The 18,399-nt window shown below is 33.9% G+C and overlaps 1 protein-coding gene across 1 annotated transcript; it reads left to right on the top strand.

Moving 5' to 3' along the window:
• Positions 1–6,435: 6,435 nt before the first annotated feature.
• LOC121267097 (probable LRR receptor-like serine/threonine-protein kinase At3g47570) lies at positions 6,436–13,535 on the top strand. The gene is made up of 4 exons (XM_041170972.1): positions 6,436–7,297; positions 8,870–9,016; positions 10,840–12,837; positions 13,018–13,535. Exons 1-4 carry the CDS (start codon positions 6,436–6,438, stop codon positions 13,368–13,370), a joined length of 3,360 nt encoding a protein of 1,119 aa, XP_041026906.1. The 3' UTR covers positions 13,371–13,535.
• The last annotated feature ends 4,864 nt before the right edge of the window (positions 13,536–18,399 follow it).

Here is an 18,399-nt window from a genome sequence, read left to right as displayed (position 1 = left end):
ATGTCTGTATTAGATTTTTTAAGACAATATTTTATAGAATAATATACATCCATTATTATTTTTGTAGATATGAAATATATAGAAATTGTTTTCTTCATAGAAATTATCAAGTGATTTTTTAGAATGTCATCTTTCATTCTAATATCTAAGCTATTTTATCAAATTTCATGTAAAATCTATCTATTTTGGTGTCACATTAAACATAGAATGCTACAATTGAGACCTTAAATAAATTTTTCCTTGCTCAATAAAATTTAAATGATAAAACATCTCCACTATTTCTCATATAAATCATCAGTCTTAAATAGTTTTTCTTGTATTTTCATTTTGGATTCTATATGAAGAAACTTAATATTGTATTAAAAAAAAACTTTGGGGTCAATGTTAATAGTTTATTATTTCTCCTAAGCTTGGTTTTAATTTAATTTTAGTGGGGCCACATTCTTGAAAATAGATAATATATAGAAATTATACAAAATCTAAGAGCTATAGGAAAAAATTGGAGAGACACAATTCTATATATATTGAAATTTTACAAAATTTTAGAAAGAATATAGGAATAAGGAAATTATAAATTTTTTTTTGCCGGGGGGGAGGGGGGTGGATTTCTATATACATGGAATTATGAATAAAATCTAGGGGCTATTTTATATTTTGAAAAATATTTGGGGAGGGGGCCTGCCATTAATTAAATAATGAACTCATTAATAATAAAAATCGGAGAAGGTATATATAATTTCAATAATGAAATGTATTTATTCTAAAAATGAATAAATCAACTAAACAATTCATGAACAATAAATTCAAATTCGTTTTAAGAAAATAATTTATGAATATATATATGAAATAAAACCCAATAATAAGCCAACTCAATTTAATTCGAATACAGCTCAAGCTGTCTGTCTAAAAGGACTTGCAGCACAGCTACACCACTATCAAATTCTCATAGGTCCAAGAATTGCAAGCTCACTAATTTGTGAGATGATGTTTGGAATAAGGCCAGCCTTGGAATTTGAGACTGATTATAATTTGATGATATGGAAAAAAAATATATATATATAAAAAGAGAAATCAACGTGTGGAAACATGCAGTTTTCTACTAACAAGGCCAAGCTAGCTCGACTTTAAGGTTGCCGTGCAGCAATTAAGGGGTTGAAAATGTAGATATTGCAAAGAAAAATCAACCGTGATTGTCAATTAATGGCCATGCTCTCTGCATTGACTAAAAATCACATGACGCATTGGAGTAAGGCATTGACAAAGTTCTAAATGCATGCCTTGTATATTATTCCTGGCTGTCACAACCCCCATTTGCATGTCATGTTCAACAATCTTATTATAGTCTAATTAGTGACAACACATGACAAGCTGACATGATTAGAGCAAGATATTTTTATAATTTTATGATTGACATGATTGGAAAAGAATACATGATATGTCACTTCATTGAATATTGGTACTCGCGATTAATTAATATGAATTTTATTATTAAATATGTGAGTATAGTCCACATATTATATTTATCTCGATTTAAATTATAGAAAATACTTGAGTAAGTCACCGTTTACCGTAACTTTATTCCAAAATGTGAATTTATTTACTGGCCAGCAACTTTGCCAAATGGACCCATTGCAACAATAGTAGATCGAGCATTTCAACAGAATCCACCGCCACATTTGCTTGTACTTGACGTGTAAAAGAGGAAAGAATATGACAATTAATTTGCTTGATTTTATGACAACTGAATTTTTTGATGTGTCGAGAATCCTTAATTTGCTTGATTTCTCAAGCAGGTAACATATTGCATATATACGACTTGGGAGTATTTAAAACACCAATATCATTTTGAGTTAAGAAATTATATTTACAGTCATAAAGTACATAAATAGTACATATTTCTTTTAAAAAAATGAATAAATATAAAATTAATTTTTTAATAATAAATTAATTTTACTCCTTTTAACAAGAAACATATAGTTCTTCCATATAACCCATTACTGTATCTAATATTATTCTTTTAAATTTATCTGAAAAGTCATTAATGGTATTTTTTCAAATATAGTCTGTTAATTTTTTCTTTTAATTTCTTTTTTTCACTGGACAATTCTTTAGGGACTTGCCATATTGCAGTCCCATTTAGCCCAGTTTAACCACTGGCAGTGGTGTAGTCGTTAGGTTTCCAATAGCGGTCTGAGCTTTTAACCACAGTAGCTCATCCCTTGTAAAATTAGATTAGATGAGATAAATTAAGATAAAAATTATAAGTTAAATAAAATATTATTAAAATATTATTTTTTAATATTATTTTTATTTTATATAAAAATTTAAAAAAATTATAATGATTAAAAGTGATAAAATGAGATTAAAAATTTTATAAAAGTGAAAGTGATGTTTGGAATAAGGCCAGCCTTGCATGGAAGCTGTCACTCACTAATGATAATGACAGAAAATCTGAGTCTTTCAGGATCCATCCATCCATCCATCCCTACGAAACCTCGTAACTTTTGACGCTGAAAAGTCTACAATTAAATTAGAATAAATACTTCATATATAAATGAATTATATAAAAATAATTTTATAAATTAAAATGATTTTATGTAATTTATCAAATTATAAAATTATTTTTATTATAAAATAAATCTAATAAATCATGTTAATTTATAATATTATTTTTATATTATCTCTTTATAATTATAATAGTCATTTTAAATTATAGACTTTTTTGAATGTTATATTATCTCCTTATAATTATTACAGTCATTTTAAATTATAGACCTTTTTGAGTGAGTATACTATGCGAAGTGGATAAATTCAAGCCGACGGCCAATAGATTCTTTCCCCAATAGCAGGGCCAACATCATACATGTGGAAACATGCAATTTTCAACTAACAAGACCGAGTTAACTCGACTTTTTAAGCTGCCGTGCACCATTTGAGGGGTTAGAAAATGTAGATATTCCATTCAAAATCAACCACAACTTTTAATTAATGGACATGTCTTTTGCATTGGCCATGAATTTGACAAAATGGATATGATAAAGTTAATGCCTTGTATATTATTCTAGCAGGCTGTCACACAACTTCCATTGGCATGTGATCAACAACTTTATCTTTATCTAATTAAGGCTAGAAAATGTAGTTATTCCAATAATAAATCAACCACAACTTTTAGGTCATGTTTGAATAGTGAGATGAGATGAGATAGTTTTAGAATTATTATTATTTTGAAATTTAAAAAAGTTGAGCTGACGTTTGAAAAAATTGAATTGTATATTATAATTTTTATAAGAATTTAAAAAAATTATGATTATATGATGAGATGAGTTGAAATGGTTTTTCAATCCAAACAAAGCCTTAATTAATGGGCATGTCTTTCGCAACCTCCAGATCAACAACCTTATCATCATCTAATTAAGGACGAGACACAAGCCTTCGTGACCAAAGTAGGTTTCCTTTTTACAATTTTATGACATGTTTTAAAATATTCAACTATTTTTTAATTATTTTAATTATTTTTAAAAATAAAAAAATTAAAAATATTTAAAAAATACTTCATTAACCATTAGGTAAAAAAATTTAAAAAATTAATGCCATATTTGGACATCACCAAAATTCTTAAAACTTCTCAAAAATTTTAATAATTTCATTATTTCTGAAATATCATTCAAATACAAAATATTTTTCCTTATCAAATTTTTAACTTTTTTATCTAATCAATTACCTAATCATTATTCAAATAAAAAATCAATACAACTTTTACAATCTTCAAAACAAAACAAAAAAATCAATACAACTTTTCAAATTCTAAGATAAAAATAATTTTAAAATAATTTTTAACTATATAATATTTTTATTCAATATTTTTCTAAATTATAATAAAAAAATTTTATTTTTGCAAGGCATAACATACAAAATATTTCTTTTATTTTGCAATGTTTGAAATATTTCTCTTATTTTCATAATTTAAAACCATAATTTAAAATAAGAGAAATTTTAAAGAAATATTGAAATATTTTGATCAGAAATTTTATTTTTAATTTAAAATATTTTTTTATTTGAATGATATTTCATAATTAATAAAATTATGCAAAATTTTGAGAATTTAATTTTAAGGAGGCATTTTTCAGATACTAGCTGCACAATACATTTTTCAGATACTATTTAAAACCTGTTAGTATAATTTACTATTATAAAACTCAAAACTGTGGGCTTTGGAATTTTCCCATAAATACAAGTGGAATGGGACAGATCCAAAAATTGCAAGCTCACTAATTTGTAAGATGATGTTTGGAATAAGGCCAGCCTTGCATGGAAGCTAGCTGTCACTCACTAATGACAGAAAATCCGAGTCCTTGAAGTCGATCCATCCGTCACTACGAAACATCATGAGTTTTGAAGCTCAAATCTCTACAATTAAGACCTAGCCAGCTCGACATTAATAAGGTTGCCGTGCACCATTTAAGGGGCTAGAAAATGTAGATATTTCAATGAAAAATCAGCCATGACTAATTACTGGGCATCACGTCCTCTGCATTGACTCTTTTTATTATTATTATTATTTTATATAGAAAATAGACTTATTTCATCCAGAAAGTTATAATTATTACTAGTCAATATAGAGAAAAATTCTGAATACAGGCCAAATTATACATCTGTTGTATGACTCCGCGCACACAAATTTATTTATGACGGACATTATCTAAACTTTTAAAAACTCTCGTAAAAGAGTATCACTCTCTATAAAAAACAGAGATAAACAACCAACCCCCACTGTCAAATTAGGGAACGGTATCCAAACTCTCATCCTTCAAAAAAGGAGGAGGAGATAACCACTCCATCCTCCAAAAGATAAGGGGTTTCTCTGCTATAGATAGGGGTGTAAATTCAAACCGAAAAACAGATCCGGATCGGACCGGACCGGTTTTGAACCGGTCCCGTCCGGGACTGGCTCTTAGAATGTGAAAACCGGCCGGTTCCGGTCCGGTTTTAAGATTTTTCGGACAGGTTGATAAAAAAATATATATAAAAAATAATATTTGTATTATTCTATATATAAGTTTTATATATTATGTATAATTGTAAATTTTTATGTGAAATTTTTGTATATAATATATAATTATATATATTCATATATGAAATAATTTCTTATTATAATTTATAAATTATTACATAAAATGTTAATACTAAATCATTAAAATTTTATCACTAATACTAATATATAACTTATAACTATACTAATAGTCTAATATTAATACTATTATATAGTCTAATATATTAATAAAAATATAAAACATATTTTTTTAAATCAGTTTTTTTTAATAAAAAAATTTTTAACGATAAAACTGGAAGTACCAGTTTAGGAGGGTAATCAGTGCGTAATCGGTTTTGAAAAATACAAAACCGGTACATACCAATTCGGTCATAAATTTTGTCTGAAACCGGACCGGACCGAACCAGTTACAACCCTAGCTATAGACATAAGTCGAATAACTTATTTCTTTTTATTATTAATAAAATAAACAACAGATATGCAAATACATAAAAAAACTAAAAGCACATCTACGAGCAAAAGAACCACATGTGCTGAATAAAACACATGGCCCAACCTAAACAAAAAAGTCGAGCCTGTTTGCAAGTGGGAAAGCCCCGAGCTTCTTCCTACCTTTCTATTGACTAGAGGGTCTAAAAATGCATTAGAGCAAGTAGTCTAGTACAATGAATTTGATAAAATGGATATGACAAAAATAATGCATGCCTCATGCCTTGTATATTACTCCTAGCTGTCACAACCCCTAGCTACTGGCATGTGATCAACGACTTTGTATCGTCCATTAATTAAAGTCGTCATGACCAGGATAATATTTCTTTATTATTTTATAATTTAGATAATTTATGATCCGTTGTTTATGATAACTTCCTAGAAGCGGAAGAGAACAAAAATCGATACAAATTTTCATTCCTTCGATAAAAGTCAATACTATATAGGAATTATCTCGATATTTCTCTTATTTAAGATATTAAAATTCAGCCAAGAATTTGAAAATATATCTATTCTTTTTTAGCTTTATGATAGAAACAAAGTGAGTATTATTCACGCTGTGACAGGGTAGAGTGGGTGGCAATGCAATCGCCCAGAACGGTTATAAATTAAACAATAATAATAATAATAATAACAAAATTACTTTTATTGCACAGGTCATTCAAGAATTCAACGCACAAACCACTCTCAACTCTCGTTTCTCTCCTTTTGATCTCACATGATCTGAATTTCCAGACCCCACAACCTCTTTAAATATCAGCCTCACTCGTTCTTCGTTTGAGTACAACTGCAACACAAATAGAGTACCTCAATTCACTTACAAACTCATGGCCAACCCGCGAGCAGCTTGTTTTCTCATCCACCACTTTATTACGTTATTTTTGGTACAGTCTTGCATGTTTAACTTTGCTAATCCTGCAATTCTCAACGTTACCACTGATCAATCTGCTCTTTTAGCCTTGAAAGATCATGTTTCTTATGATCCTGATCATGTTTTAACAAACAGTTGGTCCACCTCTACTTCTGTTTGCACTTGGGTCGGTGTCACTTGTGGTTCTAAACATCTCCGAGTCAAAGCTTTAAACCTTTCCTACATGGACCTTGTTGGTACCATTCCTCCGCACATCGGGAACCTTTCGTTCCTTGTTAGGATAAGCTTTTTAAACAATAGCTTCCATGGCTCAATGCCAAATGAGCTGTCGCGTCTTCATCGGTTAGAATACTTAAACTTCGGATACAATGAATTCAGCGGAGAAATCCCATCTCGGATAGGGTTTCTAACAAAACTTCAATATTTGGGTCTACATGGTAACAATTTTGAAGGTACTATTCCACCATCTCTATCTAACGCAACTTCGTTGCAAATAATTTCTCTTGGATATAACCAACTTTCGGGATCCATACCTTCCTCTATATTCAACATATTTGGCTTGCAGATAATTCATCTCAGAGGAAACAAACTTACGGGTCCAATGCCATCCATCTTGGTCAACATGTCTTCGTTGCAATTCGTTGATCTAAGCTATAACATGTTGGTTGGTACACTACCAATGTACATCTTTGATCATCTTCCTAACTTACAATTTATCACTTTGAGTAGCAATCAACTTCATGGTCAACTTCCGTCCACTTTGTACAAGTGTAAGCAGTTACAAGTTCTATCCCTTTCCATGAATAATTTCAATGGAAGGATATCTCCGAAAATAGGGAACTTAACCATGCTTACAGAGTTATATCTTAGTAACAACAACTTTGAAGGTATGATTAGTTTTGTTTCAGTCAATTATATATATATATATATATATGAATACGACCATTGCTTTAGTAAATATGTTCTATGATAGTATCTGATTAATTAGGCACAAATTTGTTGTCAACCACATGCGGAACTCGAAGATTAATTTAGTTTCTGTTAGTCAAAGACTAAACTATTCACTACTGATATCTAAAACTAAACAATAATATTCTCTACTAATGAAATTTTCTGGGTTGCCATTTGACTCTTGATAAAAAAAAAAAAAAAAAAAAAAAAAAAAAAGAATTTCAGTTATCATTCCTTTAGATTGAGGTCACTCTTGGTATAAGACTTAAATTGATGGTATTTCACTCCTTCCTTTTAAATGTCTTCATCTCTTTCGAAGGTCATAGTTGTACAAAAATTATGAAGCATTACTATTTGTTTTGGAAAATGCTAGTTGGCCGGCAACTTTACCCCCTCCACTTTTCTTCTTTCTTCTTTATTTTTTAATTTGTAATTTTCAGGATGCTCGTTAATGAAAATAAGGTATCTAATTTGTTTTCATTCACAAACAACCACTACAACAAATTTGGTCTGCATCTACGAATTTTTTTCCAAAGCACACCATGGTGGAAAAGACAAGACTGATCATACAAAGATGTCCATGAAATTTGAATCAGATTTTTGTAGTGAGATCACGTTCGATGATCAAAAATTCGCTAGCAAAAATCGCCGCAAATAAGTCCTCTAGAAAATGGCCATAAATCCCAACTTTATTAGACGTTGCAGTGAGAATGAATTGCTGCAAATAGTTTGATTTAAATCAACCCCAAATGTAGGGCTAGGATCTAATTTCCCAAAACCCTAATTTCCCTTATTGTCCCACTTTTCTCTTCTTTCTTTCCTCCCCCTCCCACTACACCATCCTCTCCAGCCCGTGCTCTGCACCCTCTCCATCCCTTCTCTCACACAAGCCACCGCAAGAAGCCACATAGTTGCCGTGAACATAGCCACCGCAAAGCTCATGCACGGCCAACCACTCTCCACATAGTCACCATCGAACACTGCCCAACCCCCCTCTCTCTCTTCATCTTTGTTTCCACCTTTGTTTTCTCCCTCGACTGCCATCCGTGCCCCATGTGCTACCAAGCCACCACCAACCACTACCGCCTCACTCTCATATCCCCTCTCCCTAGATTTCTACTTTTCCCTCGTGATCTCCTAGCCATTGAGTGCCATTGCGAACCACTCACTCACACCCAATGCCATCGCCGTCCAGACTATTTTATAACTTAGTTTACAATCAACTGTTTCAATTATGTCATTTCATTAAAAATGAATTTCAATTTTACAAAAATACCAATCATTTTATTTAGAATTGCAAGATTGTTATAAAAGAGTTGTTATAAGATCAATATCCCTCGACAATTAATGGGCATAGTTCACCTTATCTATCCATAACCGAAGAAAAAAGAAGAGAATATATTATAGTCGACTAATATAATACAATATTCTAGTTTAAAATAATCAGTTATTTTCTTTAGTCACTTGCCATAATATAAATTTGTTTTTAAATTTTAAACTTTTTACAGGTACCATTGCGTCCAGCTCCCTGCTCAAGTGCAAAGACCTACAACTGTTAAGTTTGGCTATAAATAACTTCACGGGAAGAATACTCCCGAACATAGGAAACTTAACCATGCTTACTGAGTTATATCTTGATGGCAATAACTTTGAAGGTATAATGAGTCTTATTTTAGTCAACTATATATGTGGATATTATTGCTATATATGTCTCTGATCACTAAATCCGATGAAATACCTTTCAATTGAAAATATATACAAAAGGATCAGAAGTACCTTCGGAAATATATATGGAACTTAATAAGGCTAATGGTGTTTGAATTCACCCACAACTTTGAAGGGATGTTTAGGCCAGGCATGTTTGAACATGACTTGGAGTATCAGAGAAATTTGTAAATAAACATAAAATGGTTTGAGTGAAATGCTTTATTGGAGTTTGGAAAATGTCAGAGAAAAAGTTGATACAAAAATATTATTAAATTAAAAAAAATTAATATAACTTTTATTTTGAAGTCTGCAAAAGTTGTATTGATTTTTGTATTTTGTTTTGAGATTTATAAAAGTATTGATCTTTATGTTTCAATAATAATTAGGTAATGATTAAATAGAAAATTTAAAATTTAAAATTAAAAAGTGCTTTATGAAATATATATATATATATATATATATTTATATATATATATATATATATGAATACGACCATTGTTTTAGTAAATATGTTCTATGATAGTATCTGATAAATTAGGCACAAATTTGTTGTCAACCACATACGGAAAATCAATTATCATTCCACTAATTTGAGGTCACCGGCCTTGGTATAAGGCTTAAATTGATTCACTTCTTCCATTACATGTTTTCATCTTTTTGTTATGGAAATGCTAGTTAACCAACCTTTTTACCACCCTTTCATCACTCCAACGATTTTTTCTTTTTAATTTTTTCTTTTAAAGTTGTTCATGAATAAAAACCAATTTGATAATATGTCATATATAAATCAAGATGATATATGTCCTGATAGTATCAATTTGCTACAATGGAAACTAAGTTGATAGATAAATCATGGTTATAATATGGAAAATGACTAAAGTAGTGGCCTTATAAGCTATAATGATATACTCCAAGATGCTTGCAATAAATTATAACAAAGGTATAAATCTAGTAATTAATCGTTAATGAGGTGAGTGGAGAAGGCGACAATGGATAGTGGAGGTGTTTCAGTGGTAAGGTGGCAGTGAGTGGATTTGAGGGAAGGAGGTTGATTCAAGTGGTCTTGTTGGTTTTGAGTTCAGGGGCACAAAGGTGGCCATGACTTCAGGGCCAAGTTGTGGAGTGCAGCGAATTTTCCTTATTAGGGTTTGGATTATTGGTGGGTTGGACAAGTCAAGTGGCTGATTGGGAAAGGGCTTTTACAAGGGCTTGTCTAAGTAGGTTAGTGTGTTAAAATGGTTAATTGTGTTGATAGGGAGAGAAGTGTGGGCTGTTGGTCTGTTTGGAGAGAGGTGTGGGCTGTGTTTATTTCTGTTGGAATGCGAATCAGAGAATTACAAGAGTAGAGCAAGAACTCTCTTGGAGAGTGTTGCAATGTGTATCAATGAAAGAATGTGATTGGGGAAGAAAAAGCACCAAAGATTTTTTCGAACAATATTACTCGCCTCTTCAGCACAGGTATGATTTATATGGGAAAGAATTCAAGTATTATAGGTAATTAGGGTTGTTTAAGTACACCAAGAATTCAAGTATTGTTGAGATTTTGCATCAGAGTCACACATTATTCACTACAACTAATAACACCTCCATGGCCCATATAACAAAATAGTAAGCGGTAACTCAATTAGTAAATATGCCAACTACATGCAGGTATTTGAGGTCTTGGTTTTCTTACTGCTAACTTGTGTATGCTAAATTATTAAAACCACTACTTCTTTTCTTTTCTACTTTTTGTTCTAATAGAAGTACATATGAATTCATATTTTGACAGGTTCAATACCAAGTGAAATTGGTAACCTCCAGAATCTAGAGTATTTTGGCATCGAAGATAATGGTTTTGCTGGTCCAATTCCATTCAAGATCTTCAATATCTCAACGATACAGGCTATTTATATGGGGCTCAATAAATTTTCAGGTCATCTTCCATCAGATATGGGCTTCTACCTTCCAAAGCTCAAAGAACTTAGCCTTTATGGAAATAAACTGAGCGGAATAATTTCCAGTTCCATCTCCAATGCTTCACAGCTCACTCTCCTAGAGTTGAGTAAAAACTCATTGTCGGGCATAATTCCAGAAGCACTTGGTAATTTAAGGCTCCTACAATGGCTTAGCCTGGGAGTTAATAATTTGACCATGGGAAGTCAAGAATTGAATCTTTTCTCTTACTTGTCGAATTGCAAAGATCTTAGAATGCTATCTTTTTCATTCAATCCCCTACACAACTTCCTTCCCAATTCCATTGGTAACCTTTCTCTCTCTCTTCAAAATCTTTACCTATCTTCTTGCCATATTAAAGGAAGCATTCCGGCAGAGCTTGGGAATCTAGGTGGTTTGATTATTTTGGTCCTATCCAACAACAAATTGGAAGGACCTATTCCAACTACATTACGAAGATTGCACATGCTACAACTTTTGTCCCTTCGAGCTAATAAACTAGAGGGTCATATCTTGCCTGATCTTTGTCATCTAAAGAGCTTGTATACATTGTCTCTAGATAGGAATAAGCTTTTTGGACATATTCCAACATGCATAAGCAATCTAACTTCCCTAAGACACCTTTACTTAGGTTTCAACCAATTAACTTCCACGATTCCTTTGAACCTTTGGAGCCTTAAATATCTCTTGGAGGTCGACCTGTCATCCAATTCATTAAGTGGCCTTCTTTCATTAAAGATTGGAGATATGAAAGTTCTGAGGATATTGGATCTATCAAGAAATCAACTATCAGGGAATATCCCGATAACAATTAGTGGCCTCGTTGATCTAACTAGTCTCTCTTTTGCAGTCAATCAACTAGAAGGTTCAATTCCAGAGTCTTTTGGTGAACTGTTAAGCTTGGAGATCTTAGATCTTTCCAGCAACAATTTATCTGGAAGGATTCCCAAGTCCTTAGAAGCACTTTTATACCTCAAGTATCTAAATGTCTCTTTCAATAATCTACGAGGGAAAGTTCCAACAGGAGGACCATTTGTACACTTCGGGTATGATTCATTTATCTCAAATGATGCGCTTTGTGGTGCACCCCGATTACAAGCTCCCCCATGCGAAAATGATTCTCCTAAAAAAACAAAGGCCAAAGTATCACACTTGATGAAGTATCTGTTACCAGCAATTGGGTTAGCAATGCTAGTAGTGATCCCTTCATTAGCCTATAAAGTATGCAAAACAAAGAATCCTAGATTTCCAGTGCAAGCAGACTTGTACAATTTAACTACATGGAGAAGAATTTCTCACCAAGAACTTCTACTAGCAACAGAAAGGTTCAACTCAAGCAACTTACTTGGTGAAGGGAGTTTTGGATCAGTATACAAGGGAACACTTTTAGATGGGATGAATATTGCAGTAAAAGTTATAAACTTGCAAGTAGAAGGGGCATTTAAGTGTTTTGATGCAGAGTGTGAAGTATTACGAAATGCTCGTCATCGCAATTTGGTCAAAATCATTACCATTTGTAGCAATGTCGACTTCAAAGCACTTGTATTGGAATACATGCCAAACGAGAATTTAGAGAAGTGGTTATACTCTGATGATTGTTGTTTGAATTTCTTACAAAGACTGAATATAATGATAGATGTCGCATCAGCGTTGGAATACCTTCATTATGGTTACTCAACAGTTATTGTTCATTGTGATTTGAAGCCAAGCAACATCTTGTTAGATGTGGATATGGTTGCACATGTTGCTGATTTTGGCATGGCCAAACTCTTAGGTGATGAGGATTCTATGATGCAAACCATGACTCTTGCTACTTTGGGATATATGGCACCAGGTATTTTTTTAATTTACCACTAAAACTCTCATACTCGTTATTTTACTCATACAGAACTAAGTATTATTATATGATAGAACATTCATCTACACAATTTATCAATTTTGCTTCGATTTTTTTTTGTCACTACTATCAAATTTTGAAGTAAGTTATAACAATAAGTTGTAATGTTATGAACAGAGTATGGATTAGGAGGAGTTGTTTCTGCAAGAGGGGATGTGTATAGTTATGGCATTCTAGTCATTGAGACTTTTACAAGAAAAAAACCAACAGATGACATGTTTGCTGGAGAAATGAGCTTGAAGCGGTGGGTAAATGAAGCATTGCCCATCTCAACGATTGATATTGTTGATGCCAGTTTGTTGGGAAATGAAGGATATTCTATTGCCTTGGAGGAGTGCATATCTTCAATGATGGGATTGGCTTTAGATTGTTGTGCAGAGTTGCCTGAACAAAGAACTAACATGAAAATTATTTTAGCCAAGCTAAAGAAGATCAAAACAAAGTCTTTAAGAGATGTCGAAGCTCACTGACATCAACCATGTGTTTGTTTAAATGTTTTCTTTATATGTCTTACTTAATGATAAAATGGTATTGAGATTCCGAAAAAGAGACTTGTACTGTTGAAGTTATTGTTTATGGTATATAATTATTATATGGTCATTGAGAATTAATGGAATACTTCATGATTATATTGACTTAAAGTTTCCACGCAATGGGTATAAAAAATAAATATAAATATGCTGAAGTCAATAAAAGTTATGGGTACTACTAGTACGTACTTAGCATACCAAATATAAATATGACCGAATTTATGCTAAATGTTTTATGTAATTGTTTTTCCCTTTTCATCATTTTTACACTTATTCATAGGTTAATAACTAATTTCATTCATATACAATAATATATATAGGTAAAGGCACCAGAAATAATCTTTTCGAACTACCTTTTCTCCTTATGTTGGAATGTTTTCACAAATAATATCTCATTTCTGGCGATTTGCATAGCCGAAAATAATAATAATAATAATAATAAAAGAAGAAGAGAGCTTTCATCCAAAATACGAAGTCTTAAGGTAGTATTATTTCGTGGAAAAAGATTGTTTTCTCACAAAGTTTTACTTGCCAACGTTATCTCATGGCAAAAGGCTTGTCTTTTTTCCCACGAACGGTTTTCGTGTCATCAGCCTACTATTTGCCACGATCATGTATCTTGGAAAAACCCATATTTGTTGTAGTGACTCTACTTGTATTGTCGGCCTTGGTTTTATTGGTGAATAACCAATTTGCTAACAATGATAGTGATACATCTCTAACTCTCTTACAACTATTTTACAATCAACCAATGCAATCATACAATTTCATTAAAAATGAAAAAGTTTCATATAGTCCACATTTATCTTTCCCAACTAAAGGAAAAAGAAGAAAACGTTACAACCACATAATGATATCTCTATAACTCTTCTACAACTATTTACAAATAACTAATTATGCACGTGCCATTCATTAAGAATAATCTCTATCAAATAACTACATTCCATTTAAAACAATGTTTAAAATAGTTGTAAAAGAGTTTGCTAATTATCATTTTCCCATTATAAGATCAATTCTCTCACTTGCAATGTTCCAACAATTATTTTTAGGTCAGTTCAATCTTGGCTACATTAATTTTCAAGGCATCTTTAGATTATATATAATAGATTGTACTGTTCAAACTGTTATCAAACAACACTTTTCATGGCTAGATGAACTTGTTTGGTATTGTATTGAGAAGGGCTAGACTAAATCCTCTACAACCATAGATAGTCTGTCTAGTGATGATCTTGCTAATTGCAATTGGAATAATAGGATTAAATGCCATTTTCATGGTTGTCTCACCTGAGGATTTAAAAGGAATATCAAGGTGTGAAATTTTTGAGGAAGCTTCGGACATACTAAAAGTTACACACGATGGAATCAAAACGGTAAAAAGTTATAATTTCCAATTGTTAACTTCTAGGTATGAGGAAATAAGGATAAAAGATTGTTCTTCTAACAAGGACGAAAATTAAATTGCTTTCCATACATCTCTTGTAATTAGTACCTCTGCAAAATGTGACTATGAACCATCCAATGCACAAAAAGAGCTCTTCCTTTATTTTTAGTGGAACTATGAAGAATGGTAGTGAATAGTGAGGCCAAGAAGGATTATGAATGTTTCTCCCAAAAACACTTGGCTTCAATTTTAGTCAGGTAAAAAACATGAGAGTTCCTTTTCTTGAGACTTGGTTTATAGCTTTATAATATGGTTAGGGCAAGTTTTGGCCAACCACCCAGGCCTTTTCAAAATCCAAGTACTCCTGACCAATTCCAAATCGTGTCCCATGCCATTTTTGTACTCTACTAGGGTTTGGGTTTAGAGACTCTACTATGGCTGCCGTCGAGGGCCCCCATGGACCCTTGACGTTGGCTGGGAGACCACGATCTTTTGCTGATCTAGTGTCACAAATGCCTTAGGCCATTCCTGAGGTGGCTGTACCATTTCGACACCCTAAAGTTTTGGATGGAGATATTTTTTGTTCAATTTTCTAAAGAAGAACTTGAGAAGTCTGCCGAGCCTTTCCTTTTTGCTATCGTTATGAAGTTCTTGCGTCAGAGACCATCTTTGGCTTAGATTAGAAGTTTCATTCATCGGAGATGGGGTTTGATGTCTCAACTGGTGATATCGGAAGCTGAGACACATTTTTGTTCGATTCTCCAATGAAGACGATTTTCTTAGGGCAATGACAAGGGAGAGTTGTGATGTTGATGGTGTTATGTACAGAGTATTTCAATGGCCTCTTGATTTTACTGAAGATTCAGAACCAGATATGGCTCCTATTTAGATCATGCTTCCGAGCCCCCCTTTGAATTTTTATCATGAGGCGATGCTCAAGAATAGGGGGGGTGAAGATTTAAGGATGTCGGTAATCGAAGAGGAGTCTCAGGTTTTAGCACAAAATCTTGTTATTGGCCATGGAAACGTACTGGATTTGCATGGAGGTTAGGATCTGGTGCAGGAATTTATGTCTGAAAGGGGCGGAGTAGTGGAGGGGCAATCTAGTGGGACCCAAGTCATAGAGACCCCATGGGATCCTTATGTGGGGAATGTAGTTGGCCATTTATCAAGACAAGATGATGCACGGGAGTTGGCTATTGAAAAGGCTAATCCTAGAATTTTATCTGATTCTAAGGGAGAAAAAGAGCTTCCTCATCTGGGAAAAGAAAAAGATGTTGTTCCGGACTCAGAAATTGGGAAAAAAAAGAGGTGCCAATAGGTCGCCTTTTGCGTAGTTTTACTAGGGCTTCGAGCAAGCCCTCTCGACTGGATTTATGATTGGTAAGATTTTGTTTTGGAACACTCGAGGTCTCAGAACCTGGAAAAAAGACTTCGGTCTTTGTTAAAAATTAATAAACCAAAAATGCTTATTGTGGCGGAACATTTTCGAAGTGATACTAACCTTTTACGTTGGTTACATATGGATTTTCTAGCAAGATGATATATAGGTTAATACTATTGGTGCATCTAGTTAATGTAACACCCCGTATTTTAGTGTATTTTCACTGAAAGATTATTTTTAATAATTCAAAAATTTATTCTCTTATTTTATAATTATCGGATATTTTAAATGGGTTATTTCATGATCTTTAAATTGTGAAAATTAAATTGTTATGTTTTCTTAATATTTATTTATTGTTGTACATTTAAATTGTTCTTCTTTTAGATTAATTGATTGTGAGATTTAATTATTTTATTTTCATTGTATCATTACGTTTAATTTATTTAATTGATTTGCTGTTTTAAAGTCATTTTCGTTCGATCATTTTCTGTGACCCAAGATGTGAGGATTGGACCTCATTTCTTTCCCTCCATTTTTCTTTTTCCCTTTTCTTTTCTTTTCTTTTTCTGTTCTTTCTTTTCTCTCCTTTCCCTCTCTCTTCCCGCGCGGCCTTACTCCCTCTCCCTCCCCGCCCGTTTCTCTCTTCTCCCAGCCCAGCCGCCGCGTGCCGCCATGCACCTCACCGCCCAGCCCATTCGCTCCCCCACCGGCCGGTGACCTCACCTCCCAAATCCCAGCCCCCACCTCGCCACCGATAGCCTCCAAGCGCAACACCCAGCCGCGGCCTTCTCTTCCTTCGCGCGCCGCCGTCGCGCCACCTCCGGCCACCATCTCTTCACCACTTCATCCCCGACCTCTTGGCAACCCAATGGATCCAACCCCAGCTCCGATCCATCACCGGTGAAGCACAACCAAGCCCATCTCCGTTTCAGACTTTTTGGCCTTAAAACCACCATTTGCGCCGCCGCCCACGGCAAACCACCACCACCATTGGCTTCACCGACCTCTCTAGGCCCTACCCTATCAATTTCGGGTCTTAGTTTGTCCCCATTCAAAAGTGGGTATTTGAGACCCACGGCCACAGTGTATTTTACACTGTTACGTTGCTGTGTCGCCACCTTTTGCAGCTCCATGATCCTTCGAAAATTATTATAGCACTGTAAGTATTTTTCCAAAGAACTATCGTGATTTAAATATATTTTTGCACTAACTCATATTATTGTGATATGGTTGGACATGCCGGACTGAGTCCGAGGAGTTCGGGGGTGAGACTGATTGTGGATGGAGTTGTGTGTTTGGTTGGTATTGTGAATTGTTGGTTGTTGGTTTTGGTGTTGTTCATGTACATGGCATATTGCATGCATGATCATGTTTGTAAAGGAAACTGGGTTTTCGTGTACATGCATTCATGTTCATGTGTTTCATGAAAATTGGGTTTTCATGTGTTAAAGGATTTTGGGTGCGTGTGTATCACGACCCCAAGCCGAGATGGGGTATTATCTCAGTGGAGCTCCTCTGGTCACTCGGGAGCGGAATATACTGAGTGACGCCCCCTGGGTTGTCGCTGGGCGACAACGGGATCGAACGAGATGGTCTCGTGCCGACTCTGTGGCCCCTCTACTGGCGGGGGCTAGAGGATGCTTGGCCACGTACGCGCTGGGCGCGGAACTGGTCATCGCACGTTGCGTAGTGGGTGTTTGGCCACGAACGCGCTGGGCGCGGAACTGAGCATCGCTACGAAGCTAGGACGTGCGGATGATCCCTAGGGGAGATCTTGGTGCATTGGTTAATGGAATAATTGGCTGTTTTCTAGAAAAATAACGTGTGTTGATTAAATGGTTTTTATGTGATTCATTTTCTGGGAAAATGAGATTTTATTGATTTGGGTCATTTTCTGGGAAAATAACGGAGTATTCTTTTTGGGCCAAAATGGGAGTTTGGCGTGTGTTGGAAAATATCTATTTTCGGGAAAAATAGTATTTTTTGGATTTAATGCATATCTCATCATATGCATGTATGTTGGTAGCATTAATATATTTTTATCTCGTGGTTATTTGGGTTATACTTTCCTGCGGCACCGTTCTATGGTAACGCAGATTTTGATGTAGAGGAGGATGAGGGTGAGCCTGAGGAGTCGGCTCCGCCCGAGGAGTGATTGGATCACTTGCATTTTGGTTTGGGACTTTTAAAATATTTATTTCGGA

Source organism: Juglans microcarpa x Juglans regia, chromosome 5S, assembly GCF_004785595.1.
Source record: "Juglans microcarpa x Juglans regia isolate MS1-56 chromosome 5S, Jm3101_v1.0, whole genome shotgun sequence".
Lineage (NCBI taxonomy): Eukaryota > Viridiplantae > Streptophyta > Magnoliopsida > Fagales > Juglandaceae > Juglans > Juglans microcarpa x Juglans regia.
Note: the sequence above shows the minus strand (reverse complement) of the source record. Positions and strands in the feature narration are given on the sequence as shown.

What these genes read in the sequence shown, in the direction of transcription:
- LOC121267097 (XM_041170972.1), top strand. Translation starts at nt 6,436, where the DNA reads ATGTTTAACTTTGCTAATCCTGCAATTCTCAACGTTACCACTGATCAA. An exon ending in TAGTAACAACAACTTTGAAG is followed by an intron (nt 7,298 to 8,869) that starts GTATGATTAGTT and finishes AACTTTTTACAG; the next exon opens with GTACCATTGCGTCCAGCTCC. An exon ending in TGATGGCAATAACTTTGAAG is followed by an intron (nt 9,017 to 10,839) that starts GTATAATGAGTC and finishes ATATTTTGACAG; the next exon opens with GTTCAATACCAAGTGAAATT.